The sequence below is a fragment of the Ranitomeya variabilis genome, chromosome 3, assembly GCF_051348905.1.
Source record: "Ranitomeya variabilis isolate aRanVar5 chromosome 3, aRanVar5.hap1, whole genome shotgun sequence".
In the NCBI taxonomy this organism is placed as follows: Eukaryota; Metazoa; Chordata; class Amphibia; order Anura; family Dendrobatidae; genus Ranitomeya; species Ranitomeya variabilis.
Window position 1 is genome coordinate 253,069,176 of NC_135234.1, and position 13,222 is coordinate 253,082,397.

Consider the following 13,222-nt stretch of genomic DNA (forward strand, 5'->3'; position numbering starts at 1 on the left):
ACACCTGTGAAAGTCAGCCCATGTGTAGCATTCAGGATTATCACTATATACAGCAATACTGTGGAATTGTTGTAAATAATAACAAGCAATCAAACAACTGCACGTTAAAGGGACGGTCAGCACAAACCAAGTAGGTGCTCAGTGCATCACGATGGGGCCAAACATTTAACCTCTTAGTGACCGGGCCTTTTTTTTTTTTTAAATCTGACGTGTCACTTTTTGTGGTAATAACTCTTGAATGATTCAACATATCCCATTAATTTTGAGACTGTTTTTTCGTGACACATAATACTTTATGATAGTGGTAAATTTAGGTCAATATGTTTTGCAATTATTTATAAAAATTGCAGAAATCTGACAAAAATGTTAAAAAATTTGCAATTTTCAAACTCTGAATCCCTTTAATCCAGATGGTCATACCACATAAAACATTAATAAATAGCATTTCCCACATGCCTGCTTTACATCAGCACCATTTTTAAAATGTTGTTTTATTTTGTTAGCATTTTAGAAGATTTAATAATGTAGCAGCAATTTTTAATTTTTTCAAGGAAATTTACAAAATTTATTTTTTAGGAATCTGTTCAGTTTTGTAGTGACTTTGAGGTCCTACATACTGGAAAACCCCCAAAAGTTATACCATTTTAAAATCCGCACTTCTCAACGTATTCCAAATTGGTTTTGGGTAGTTCGTTAACCCTTCAGGTGCTTTTCAGCAATTAATGCAAAGTGACAAGACAGGAAAGAAAAAGTGTATTTTACCACCTACATTTTGATAACTTCTGAACAGGCCACTGTAGCCGGCTGACTCGAAGGCCATTATTTGGCCATGAATTGCCATGGCAAACATCAGTACCACACGATCAAGATCTCAGGGTGCCATTGGGGTTAAAGAGGAAGCTCCCACACTCTGCTTACCATCTTCTAGATGCTGTACAGCATTGACAGCAGCAATTAAAGGGAACCTGTCACCCCCAAAATCGAAGGTGAGCTAAGCCCACCGGCATCAGAGGCTTATCTACAGCATTCTGTAATGCTGTAGATAAGCCCCTGATGTATCCTGAAAGATGAGAAAAAGAGGTCAGATTATACTCACCCAGGGGCGGTCCCGCTGCGGTTCTGGTCCGATGGGCATCGCGGACCGGTCCGGGGCCTCCCATCTCCTTACGATGACGCCCTCTTTTTGTATTGACGCTGCGGCTCCGGCGTACTTTGTCTGCCCTGTTGAGGGCAGAGCAAAGTACTGCAGTGTCGAGGCACCGGGAAAGGTCAGAGAGGCCCAGCGCCTGCGCACTGCAGTACTTTGCTTTGCCCTCAACAGGGCAGACAAAGTACGCCTGCGCCGCAGCGTGAAGACAAGAAGAGGACGTCATTGTAAGAAGATGGGAGGCCCTGAACCGGACCGCGACGCCCATCGGACCAGAACTGCAGCGGGACCACCCCTGGTTGAGTATAATCTAACCTCTTTTTCTCATCTTTCAGGATACATCGGGGGTTTATCTACAGCATTCCAGAATCGGTGCCATCGCTGATTGTGGCTGATGCAGTGCGGAACGTTGTCAGCTATAGCGTGCAGCCGACAGCTGCTGGATTGTCACCCATCAGGGGATGCTATTCTATTATATCGCAGGTCAGTATTGGTGGTCACTAACAGATTAAATTCACCTTTCTACCTGCTTGGTTTACATCCATGTCCATATTTAAAAGTTCAAATCACCCCTCTTTTTTTCCTTATTAATAATTAAATATTTAAAATAAAATGTGTATATACACAAAATAGAGAAAATATATAAACATACAGTATATGTACACAACATTGCTATATTTGTAAAAGTCTGATCTATTAAAATATAAAGTTAATTATCCCTACCAGTAAACGGTGTAACGAGGCAAGAAATTGAAAAGCTAGAATTGTGGTATTTCAGACACCCCAACAGCGCAAGAAAATGCAATAAGAAGCAATCAAATCGTCATAGCCACCCCAAAATTATTTGAACGTTAAAACCATTACGACATTAAGTGGTGACATGTTTTTGCTTTTTTCACATATACCTGATTTTTTCTTCACCAATAAATAACAAAAAAAAATCACATGCTATGACTCTTAAGAAAAAAGGGGAGCTAAAAGAGTGCAAAAAAAGTAAATCACCATGTCAAGAAGGAGTTAAACAGCGTTGATCGCAGCTTGCGCAGATCGCTGCTGTTACAGGCAGATACCGGCAGTTTAATACAGCTGGCTTCTACCCGATATGGAGCAGACAGCTCCTAATCCTGCGACATACATGCAAACCTGACAGAACTACGTCACAGTCAGGGGTGGGCAAATGAGCTAGAGGCAGGAGGGTGTCTACAAAAATTCCAACAAGCACCCAACTCTGAAGTATACTTTTGGCATAGGTTGAGCCAGAGTGTATGCATAGATGCTAGCTGTGTTATATAGCCTGCAACAGCAGTGGCCTAAAGGCCCCGTCTCACACAGCGACGCTGCAGCGATACAGACAACTATGCTGATCGCTGCAGCGTCGCTGTGTGGTCACTGTGTGGTCGCTGGGGAGCTGTCACACAGACAGCTCTCTCCAGCGACCAACGATCAGGGGAACGACTTCGGCATAGTTGAAACTGTCTTCAACGATGCCGAAGTCCCCCTGCAGCACCCGGGTAACCAGGGTAAACATCGGGTTACTAAGCGCAGGGCCGCGCTTAGTAACCCGATGTTTACCCTGGTTACCAAAAAAAACAAACACTACATACTCACCATCTGTTGCCCATCAGGTCCCTTTGCCGTCTGCTTCCTGCTCTGACTGAGCCGCCGTACAGTGAGAGCAGAGCGCAGCGGTGACGTCACTGCTGTGCTCTCACTTTACGGCGGCAGTCAGAGCAGGAAGCAGACGCCAAGGGACCTGACGGGCAACAGATGGTGAGTATGTACTGTTTGTTTTTTTGGTAACCAGGGTAAACATCGGGTTACTAAGCGCGGCCCTGCGCTTAGTAACCCGATGTTTACCCTGGTTACCAGTGAAGACATCGCTGGATCGGTGTCACACACACCGATTCAGCGATGTCAGCGGGACCTCAACGACCAAAAAAAGGTCCAGGCCATTCCGACACGACCAGCGATCTCGCAGCAGGGGCCTGATCGCTGGTACGTGTCACACATAGCGAGATCGCTACTGAGGTCGCTGTTGCGTCACAAAACTTGTGACTCAGCAGCGATCTCGCTAGCGATCTCGCTATGTGAGACGGGGCCTTAAGCCAAAACTGATTAATTTCCAACATGTACCAGCTCATATCGCCTACCACAACCAACCCAATCTCATAATCCTAACAAACCCAATCATGTCGTTAAAAGAGAAAAATTAAAAACGTCAGAAAAAAAAAATTCCACATTTATTAACTACAGGCAGTCGCCGACTTTCGGACGTCAGACTTGCGTATGGCCACTAAGTTACAAACAACGTTTTCACTTTGCGCGCTCCATCACTGGCTTCTTCACTATAAGCCAGGAAGTTGCACCGAGTCCAGGACGGAGCTCACTGTGCATCACAAGCTCGGATCCTCACTCCTCCTGTAAGGCTATGTGCCCACGTTGCAGAAATGCTGTGGAAATGTCCGCAGCATTTCCGCAACTCCCTGCCGTGGGTAAAAAGCATGCGTTTTCCCGCAAAACTCAAGCGTTTTGCAAGCGTTTTTAGCTTCCATAATGCTTGCGTTTTTACAAGCGATTTGAATCATCGCTTGGAAAAGTGATTGACAGGTTGGTCACACTTGTCAAGCATAGTGCTTGAGAAGTGTGACCAACTTTTTACTACACTGTGTGCAGAATTATTAGGCAAGTTGTATTTTGATCACGATAATTTTTATACATGTTGTCCTACTGTTCAGGCTTGAGAGCCAACTACCAATTAAGTAAATCAGGTGATGAGCGTCTCTGTAACGAGGAGGGGTGTTGTCTAATGACATCAACACCCTGTATAAGATGTGCTTAATTATTAGGCAACTTCCTTTCCTTTGGCAAAATGGGTCAAAAGAGAGATTTGAAGGGCTCTGAAAAGTCCAAAATTGTGAGATGTCTTGCAGAGGGATGCAGCAGTGTTGAAATTGCCAAACTTTTGAAGCGTGATCACCGAACAATCAAGCGTTTCATGGCAAATAGCCAACAGGGTAGCAAGATGCCTGTTGGGCAAAAAAGGCACAAAATAACTGCCCATGAATTGAGGAAAATCAAAAGTGAAGCTGCCAAGATGCCATTTGCCACCAGTTTTGCCATATTTCAGAGCTGCAACGTTACTGGAGTAACAAAAAGCACAAGGTGTGCGATACTCAGGGATATGGCCAAGGTAATGAAGGCTGAAAAACTACCACCTTTGAACGAGAAACATAAGATAATACGTCAAGAATGGGCCAAGAAATATCTTAAGGCTATGTGCACACGTCAGGATTTCTTGTAGAAATTTCCAGAACAAAACCGGACATTTTCTGCATGAAATCCGCATGAGTTTTTTTCGCGTTTTTGACGCGTTTTTTCCGGAGCCTGTTCCTGACTTACTGGGACTGTCCGTACACGTAGCCTCGTTCGATTGGCAGACTAATCATCAGCCAATCTTGCAGCCTCATCTAGAGTGAGTGGTTTTCTATCCATCACCCATTCTTTAAAGTCACCTTGGAGCTTAGACATCAATTGTTCCAGCATGAATATATCAAAGACATGTTCTGCTTCCCAAGCTCCCAGTCCTTCTATCCACCAAGTGCATGCCATATGTAATGTGTTGGCAAACTCCCGATGCATGTGTGCACTGGACTTGTCAATCTCCTGAAACATCTTCTGGTAGATTTCAGGCATGACAGCATACCTCTCTAGTAACATCTCTGATCACCAGATAACAAGATATTAAAAGCTTCCCTTGCTTTTCTGCTCAGACTAACACTAAAAAATCTCAACCAGTCATTGAATGACACCTCATGCAGCAGGCAGAAGTTCTCAAATAACATCAATATCTAAGGTGTCCTCATTGAACTGTGGTATGTCTCTGTACCTTAAAGATGAGGGCCCCTCTCTCCTGTTATCCTCCGTCATCTGCGCTTCGGTAGGTGGGGGTTGCTGCTACAAGCACACCCAGATATTTTCTTACCACTTCCTATCTCAGTGGTCCACTCTCCTAGTGCAGCCAACATAAGGCTGAATTCATTTGGTTGATCCTCCGCCATCTGGATGGCAGCCCTAGGCTGTGGTAAATCCATGGAGATGCTTTCCTCCACATCTGAACTGACCGTGGGTGTTCACGGTCCCATTTGACCAAGCGTTGTATTAAGGTACCGTCACACTAAGCGACGCTGCAGCGATAGCGACAGCGATGCCGATCGCTGCAGCGTCGCTGTTTGGTCGCTGGAGAGCTGTCACACAGACCGCTCTCCAGCGACCAACGATGCCGAGGTCCCCTGGTAACCAGGGTAAACATCGGGTTGCTAAGCGCAGGGCCGCGCTTAGTAACCCGATGTTTACCCTGGTTACCAGCGTAAAAGTTAAAAAAACAAACAGCACATACTCACCAGCGCGTCCCCCAGCCTCTGCTTCCTGACGCTGACTGAGCTCCGGCCCTAACAGCACAGCGGTGACGTCACCGCTGTGCTTTCACTTTCAGTTTAGGGCCGGCGATCAGTAGAGTCAGGAAGCAGAGGCTGGGGGACGCGCAGGTGAGCATGTACTGTTTGTTTTTTTACATTTTACGCTGGTAACCAGGGTAAACATCGGGTTACTAAGCGCGGCCCTGCGCTTAGTAACCCGATGTTTACCCTGGTTACCAGTGTAAAATATCGCTGGTATCGTTGCTTTTGCTGTCAAACACGGCGATACACGGCGACCTAGCGACCAAATAATGTGCAGACCTTCTAGCAGCGACCAGCAATTTCACAGCGGGATTCTGATCGCTGCTGCGTGTCAAATACAGCGATATCGCTCCCTAGGACGCTGCAACGTCACAGATCGCTGGCGACGTTGCTTAGTGTGACGGTACCTTTAGGGTTGCCCGGTTGTCCTCCGGCAACCACTCTAGCTCTCTCCCAGAACAAAGGGCTCTCAGTTCCTCCTTCTTGAGTCTCTTGAGTCTGCCATCTCTTCTGCCAAGTCACAGCTCAGTAACTTTCCCTGGTATGCTGTCCAGAGATAGGTGATCTTACTGCTGCCACCACTTGTGAAGATCTTAAGTTGTCGGTTGTTGCTGGCTGGATGGGTATACGTGTGCTACAGTCATGATATCCATAGTCTGGAGGAATGTAGGCTGTGACTGAAGAATTTACCAGTAGAAGAAACCAAAAGCTGTGAGCCAACCAAAAGCTGGGAGACAGTGGATACTACCTGGTATGGGTGCAGTAGAAGTACCGTTCCCAGGTTGGGAATTTGTGGACTGAGTGCACTGTATTTTGGCCATCTACCTGGAGTTGCTGAATAACCGTGCACAGAAGAAATAAAACTAACTGCATTGCTACCATGTCTAAGTGATTAATACAACCCACAACCTCAGATCTTCACAGTGAATTAGGGTTGAGCAAAACAGAGACCTAGACTAAAGGAGAGGCTTAAGATTGGGATCTAAGGGGTAACATTTCTCCTTGTAGACAGTCTTAAGATACCTTTACACTAAGCGACTTTGCAGCGAGAACGACGACGATCCGTGACGTTGCAGCGATCTGGATAGCGATCTCGTTGTGTTTGACACGCAGCAGCGATCTGGATGCTGCTGTGATATCGCTGGTCGGAGCTAGAAGTCCAGAACTTTATTTCGTCGCTTGATCACCCGCTGTCATCGCTGTATCGGCGTGTATGACGCCGATACAGCGATGTGTTCACTTGTAACCAGGGTAAACATCGGGTTACTAAGTGCAGGGCCGCGCTTAGTAACCCGATATTTACCCTGGTTACCATTGTAAAAGTAAAAAAAAAAAAACACTACATACTCACCTTCTGATGTCTGTCACGTCCCCCGGGGTCCACAGGGTTACGTACTGCTGCTCAGAGCTTCCTGCACTGACTGTGAGCGCCGGCAGTAAAGTAGAGCACATCTGTGACGTCACCGCTGTGCTCTGCTTTACTGCCGGCGCTGACACATTCAGTGCAGGAGCTCTCGGCAGCAGCGCGTAACCCTGTGGACGCCGCGGGACGGGCCAGACATCAGAAGGTGAGTATGTAGTGTTTTTTTTTTTAACTTTTACAATGGTAACCAGGGTAAATATCGTGTTACTAAGCGCGGCCCTTGTTACCCGGGAGCTGCAGGGGGACTTCGGCATCATTGAAGACAGTTTCAACGATGCCGAAGTCGTTCCCCTGATCGTTGGTCGCTGGAGAGAGCTGTCTGTGTGACAGCTCCCCAGCGACCTAAACAGCGATGCTGCAGCGATCGGCTCGTTGTCTATATCGCTGCAGCGTCGCTGAGTGTGACGGTACCTTTAAGCCTCTCACCTAGGCAAATCTGATCTCACTTTGCAATGAAGAAGGGCAATACCTTGAAAAACTGTGTTTACAAACAGAGATTCTGGTTTGGCTTTTATCCTAAGCCATATGGCGAGGCTCGATAAAGAGTCAATATTGATTTTAGGGATTGATACTGCAATAAAGTTCTAGTCCTCCTACTTTCTGAAGAGTCAATTTGCATATTTAATTTCCCAGAGGAGCATGCATGGCATATATAAGTCTCCTTACTTGGACATGCCATGCTTGGCTTGTCAATCTCCACAAGGAGAAATGTTACCTCTTAGGCTACTTTCACACTTGCTGTCCGTCGCAATGCGTCGTTTTGGGAAAAAACGCATCCTGCAAATGTGCCCACAGGATGCGTTTTTTTCCCCATAGACTTGTATTGCCGACAGATCGCGACGTATGGCCATACGTCGTGTCTGACGTGCACTGGATGCGTCATGTTTTGGCGGGCCGTCGTCACGAAAAATCGTTCAAGGGAAAGTTTTTTCGTACGTCGGGTCCACCATTTCCTACCGCGCATGTGCGGCCGCGAACTCCGCCCCCTCCTCCCTGGGACTTTAGAATGGGCAGCGGATGCATTGAAAAACTGCATCCGCTGCCCACGTTGTGCCGAATTTACACAACGTCCGGCGGTACGTCGCACCGACGCTTAGCGACGGCCGCGTACCGACGCAAGTGTGAGAGAAGCCTTAGATACATTTCTATGTAAATGAAACAAGGCATAGATATCGTCTATCTGACCAATATTAAGTTGGAGGTGTTAGAATGGCCTTACAGTGATGTTGGTGAATGTGCTAAGTTTGCAAAGGCAGTAGGTGAGGAATAGAGCTGGAGTGACAGAGACTTCCAATCTAGAGGCTCATTTACATATCAAGTCAAACGCCAATTTCTCAGTAAGGGTATGTGCACACGTGCGGATTTGACCCTGCCGTGGGTGGAATCGCAATCCACTCGAAGCTGTTAAATGCCACTGTCAATCTCTGACAGCGACATTTAACATGATCGTGCCAGAAGCGTGTCAAAAATCCCGCCCATTGGCACCCGTGTCACATAACCGCGGGTCACCGATGGGTTGGCATTCCAACGCTCATAGCAAATGAGCATTTCTGCTACATAGAGCACTGTATAGCACAAGCGATCGGATGATCGCAACTTCTAGTCTCCCATGGAGACTACTGAAGCAAATGTAAAGTAAAAAGAAAAGGTTTTTAAAAATATTTAAAAAATCAAAAACATATAAAAGTTTAAAATCACCCCTCAATTACCCCATTAAAAATAAAACATAAAAAATACACATATCTGGTATCGCCACTTTCAGAATCGCCCAATCAATATATAAAAAGAATTACCGTATATACTATAGTATAAGCCGAGAACTTCAGCCCATTTTTTTTAGGCTGAAATTGCCCCTCTCAGCTTATACTCGAGTCATACCCAGGGGTCGACAGGGGAGGGGGAGCGGCAGCTGTGTAATCATACTCACCTGCGCGGTCCCTGCATGTCCCTGGTTCTCCGGGGGGCGGCAGCTTCTTTCTGTAGTGAGCGGTCACATGGTATCGCTCATTACAGTAATGAATATGGACCTGACTCCACTCCCATAGGGGTGGAGCCGCATATTCATTATTGTAATGAGCAGTACCATGTGACCGCTCACTACAGGAAGAAGCTGCCGGCACCGGGGAACAGACGTGAAGGGACAGCTCAAGGAGCAGGTGAGTATAACAGTGCGCGATATTCACCTGCTCCCCATTCCACCGTCGGCGCAGCTGCGTCTTCCCAATCCTCTGCAGTGACGCTCAGGTCAGAGGGCACGATGACGAGATTAGTGCGCGCAGCCATCTGCCTGAACAGTCAGTGCAGAGGACGGAAAAGATACAGCGGCGATGGAACGGGGAGCAGGTGAATATAGCAAGTGCTGGGGGCCTGAGAGGTGAGTATGTAATTTTTTTATTATTTTAATCGCAGCAACAGCATATGGGGCAAATATCTGTATGGAGCATGTTATGGGGCCATGTGCAGCATTATATGGGGCAAATATCTGTATGGAGCATCTTATGGGGCCATGTGCAGCATTACATGGGGAAATATCTGTATGGAGCATCTTATGGGGCCATGTGCAGCATTATATGGGGCAAATATCTGTATGGAGCATCTTATGGGGCCATGTGCAGCATTATATGGGGCAAATATCTCTATGCAGCATCTTATGGGGCCATAATCCGCATTTGTGCAGCATTGTATGGGGCATATTTTAATATGGAGCCCATCATAAATTGTTTGGAGCATTATATGGGGCTCCTGATTCAATATGGATATTCAAAAACACAAACTACTGATGTCTCAATTAATTTTACTTTTATTGGTATCGATTTTTATTTTTGAAATTTACCGGTAGCTGCTGCATTTTCCACCCTAGGCTTATACTCGAATCATTAAGTTTTCCCAGGTTTTGCGGCAAAATTAGGGGTCTCTGCTTATACTCGGGTTGGCTTATACTCGAGTATATACAGTAATCTGATCGATAAATAGCGTAACGAGAAAAAAATCAAAACGCCATAATTACTTTTTTTTTTATCGCCGCAACACTGCATTAAAATGCAATAACGGTCAAATACATACATACCTATACATGTTTGGTATCTACAAACTGGTAATGACCTGAAGAATGATAATGGCAGGTCAGTTTTATCATTTGGTGAACATGGTAAATTCAATGGTGTCGTTCAAAAGTACAACTTGTTCCGCAAAAAACAAGTCCTTATATGGCAATATTGAGGGAAAAATAAAAAAGTATAGCACCTGTGGAAGCGCAGGTGTGCGAAACGGCCGTCGTCTGATTGCAGTACACGTTCTCCCTTGTCTCCCTTCCGCTGACTCTTATGTCACAATAAAGGATTGAAAAATTTTACGGATGGTGAGTGCTCTCAACTTTCTTCGTTACCTTGGACTCCACTGTTTTTCATGATTGAGCACCCGGATCCCTTTGTGGCAAATTTTAGCAACTAATCAGCTGTCCCTGAAGTACGCATGTGGTGTATCTGTCGCAGTAAGTGCGGTATACTTTCTCTTTTGATTGATGGGGCCAATATCTGTATGGGGCCATGTGCAGCATTATATGGGGCAAATATCTCTATGGAGCATCTTATGGGGCCATAATCCGCATTTGTGCAGCATTGTATGGGGCAAATGTCTGTATGGAGCATCTTATGGGGTCATAATCAACATTTGTGCAGCATTATAGGGGGCATATTTTAATATGGAGCATCTTATGGGGACAGTACAACTTGTTCTGCAAAAAAACAAGTCCTTACATGGCAATATTGAGGGAAAAATAAAAAAAAAGTTATGGCTCTGGGAAGAAGAGGAGCAAAAAACAAACGGAAATATGGAAAGTGGCACGGGGGGGGGGGGTGAAGGAGTTAAAAATTACATCTTACAGTGCAACATGCAATATAATCCCTTTCTTGCATTCTATTGATAGCGATAGTGATGTCATATGTGGCAAAGAACAGATGACCCGAGTCATTGCTATAGCACAAGCTGTGCTATAACATTACCATTATGAAGGAAAAGCTCTGCAGGCTCTGAGAACGAAGCAGCAGTAAGGCTTCAGGGTCTCCCAAGCAGCAGCGGCAGCAGCAGGCACCCGATACTGGCCTGCAAAAGTACAGCAGATGAAGCTCCAGGGCCTCCTGACCCTTGCCTGAGGATGTTATGCCTGCAGAAATCAGGCTCCGGGGTCTGAGGCAGGCAACAGTCAGGCTCTGGGGACTCAAGCAACAGCATCCTCATGACACTGGCCCAAGGAAGCTCTACAGACAGCAGTCATGGGCCTAATACTGGCCAAAGGAGGCACTGCAGATAGAAGTCAGGCTCCTCACACTATCCCCAGGAGGCGCTGCAGGCAGCCATCAGGCTCCTCACACTGTCCCCAGGAGACGCTGCAGGCAGCCATTAGGTTCCTCACACTGTCCCCAGGAGACGCTGCAGGCAGCCATCAGGCTCCTCACACTGTCCCCAGGAGGTGCTGCAGGCAGCCTTCAGGCTCCTCACACTGTCCCCAGGAGGCGCTGCAGGCAACTGTCAGGCTCCTGACACTGTCCCCAGGAGGCGCTGCAGGCAGCTGTCAGGCTCCTGACACTGTCCCCAGCAGGCTCTGCAAGCAGCCGTCAGGCTCCTCACACTGTCCCCAGGAGACGCTGCAGGCAGCCATCAGGCTCCTCACACTGTCCCCAGGAGGCGCTGCAGGCAGCCGTCAGGCTCCTCACACTGGCCCCTGCAGGCAGCCATCAGGCTCCTCACACTGGCCCCTGCAGGCAGCCATCAGGTTCCTCACACTGGCTCCTGCAGGCAGCCATCAGCCTCCTCACACTGGGCCCTGCAGGCAGCCATCAGGCTCCTCACACTGGACCCTGCAGGCAGCCATCAGGCTCCTCACACTGGGCCCTGCAGGCAGCCATCAGGCTCCTCACACTGGCCCCTGCAGGCAGCCATCAGGCTCCTCACACTGGGCCCTGCAGGCAGCCATCAGGCTCCTCACACTGGCCCCTGCAGGCAGCCATCAGGCTCCTCACACTGGCCTGGGGAATGCGCCTGCTGTGCAATGCGGAACTAGAAAAAGTTCCCTCATTGCCCAATCCCGCTAGGCCCCAGCACGGCAAGGAAGATGCCACAGAAATCAGCACCGACCCCACGCAAGTCTGCATGCAGAAGCCGCCGGAATCCACGAGATAGCAGGGGTGCACTCACCAGACCGAGCCGTACGCCCCGGAGCCCACAGGACTCAGGTTCTGGTACCTCTCGGGCACCTCCCACAGGGTTTTGTTCAGCTCCTGCCGGTAGAATCCAGAAGGGGAGTTAGAGGACATTGCTGCTGCTGCACCCCAGGCTGCGCACTCGCCAGTCCGCCCGACTCCAGACCTCCACACTGTGCAGCCGCAGGTGACCAGAGCACAGAAGTGCCGCGAGATTCAGCGTGCGTTACGCAATCTCCTGTACTCTCTGCGCATGTGCGAGTCCCGTCAGCGGGTGTGAGCGGAGTTTCCGGGGATTTTTTCACACCAGCAGGGAGATTTGGAAGTTGGGAGGACCCGGCGCGGAGAAGCGCAGAGACTTCCAGGCTTCCGTACCAGAGCGCGCTCAGTCCTCTCTCACTGGGGGCTTCTTGTCCCGGTGCTTGGGTCACGTTTGCCACTTGCAGAACTTGGGTTTTCAGGCGGCAAAATGTCGCTACAGTCATCAAGAGGTGCAAGTTACCCTTTGTTCGCACATTTTTTGCTGCATTTCTTTTTCTGCAGCTGCAGACAACCGGCAGGTTTCAATGTATTTTTTTCTGCTTTTCTTGCTGCGTTTTTCACGATCTCAAAGTTCAGCTTTGCGTCTTTGGCCAGGTTCACACTGCGTTAACAGCAGCCCATGCGTTAATGGGCTGCTGTTAACGCAAGTGCCGACTTGTCACACCGCTAGCGCAGATAGAGCTATCAGATGCTCTATCTGCGCTGGCAGTGACGGACCCCGAAACGCTGCAGCCCGCGTCCCAGGGTCCATCACTCAATGACGGCACATCCCTAGCGCACGCCCATTGTGGCCGTACGCTAGCGATGGGTCCGACATAGGGCATGATGGCGACATTAACGGACTACGTTACACCGCGTTATGCCACAGTGTAACGTAGTCCTTCTAACGGACCGCTAAAACGCAGTGTGAACCTGGCATTAGGCTGCCGTCACACTAGCAGTATCTGGTCAGTAT

The 13,222-nt window shown here is 48.0% G+C and overlaps 1 protein-coding gene across 2 annotated transcripts in view; it reads right to left on the bottom strand.

The window, feature by feature from the left end:
* LOC143815790 (mitogen-activated protein kinase 14) overlaps positions 1-12,605 on the bottom strand; it is a 109,208-nt gene extending 96,603 nt beyond the window's left edge. Inside the window, exon 1 of one of the 2 annotated variants that reach the window (XM_077295389.1) lies at positions 12,221-12,605. In XM_077295389.1, coding sequence (XP_077151504.1) covers positions 12,221-12,339 — 119 coding nt within the window. In that variant the 5' untranslated portion in view covers positions 12,340-12,605. The remainder of the gene's footprint in view (positions 1-12,220) is intronic. The other variant, XM_077295388.1, reaches the window with a different exon arrangement.
* Between the last annotated feature and the right edge of the window lie 617 nt (positions 12,606-13,222).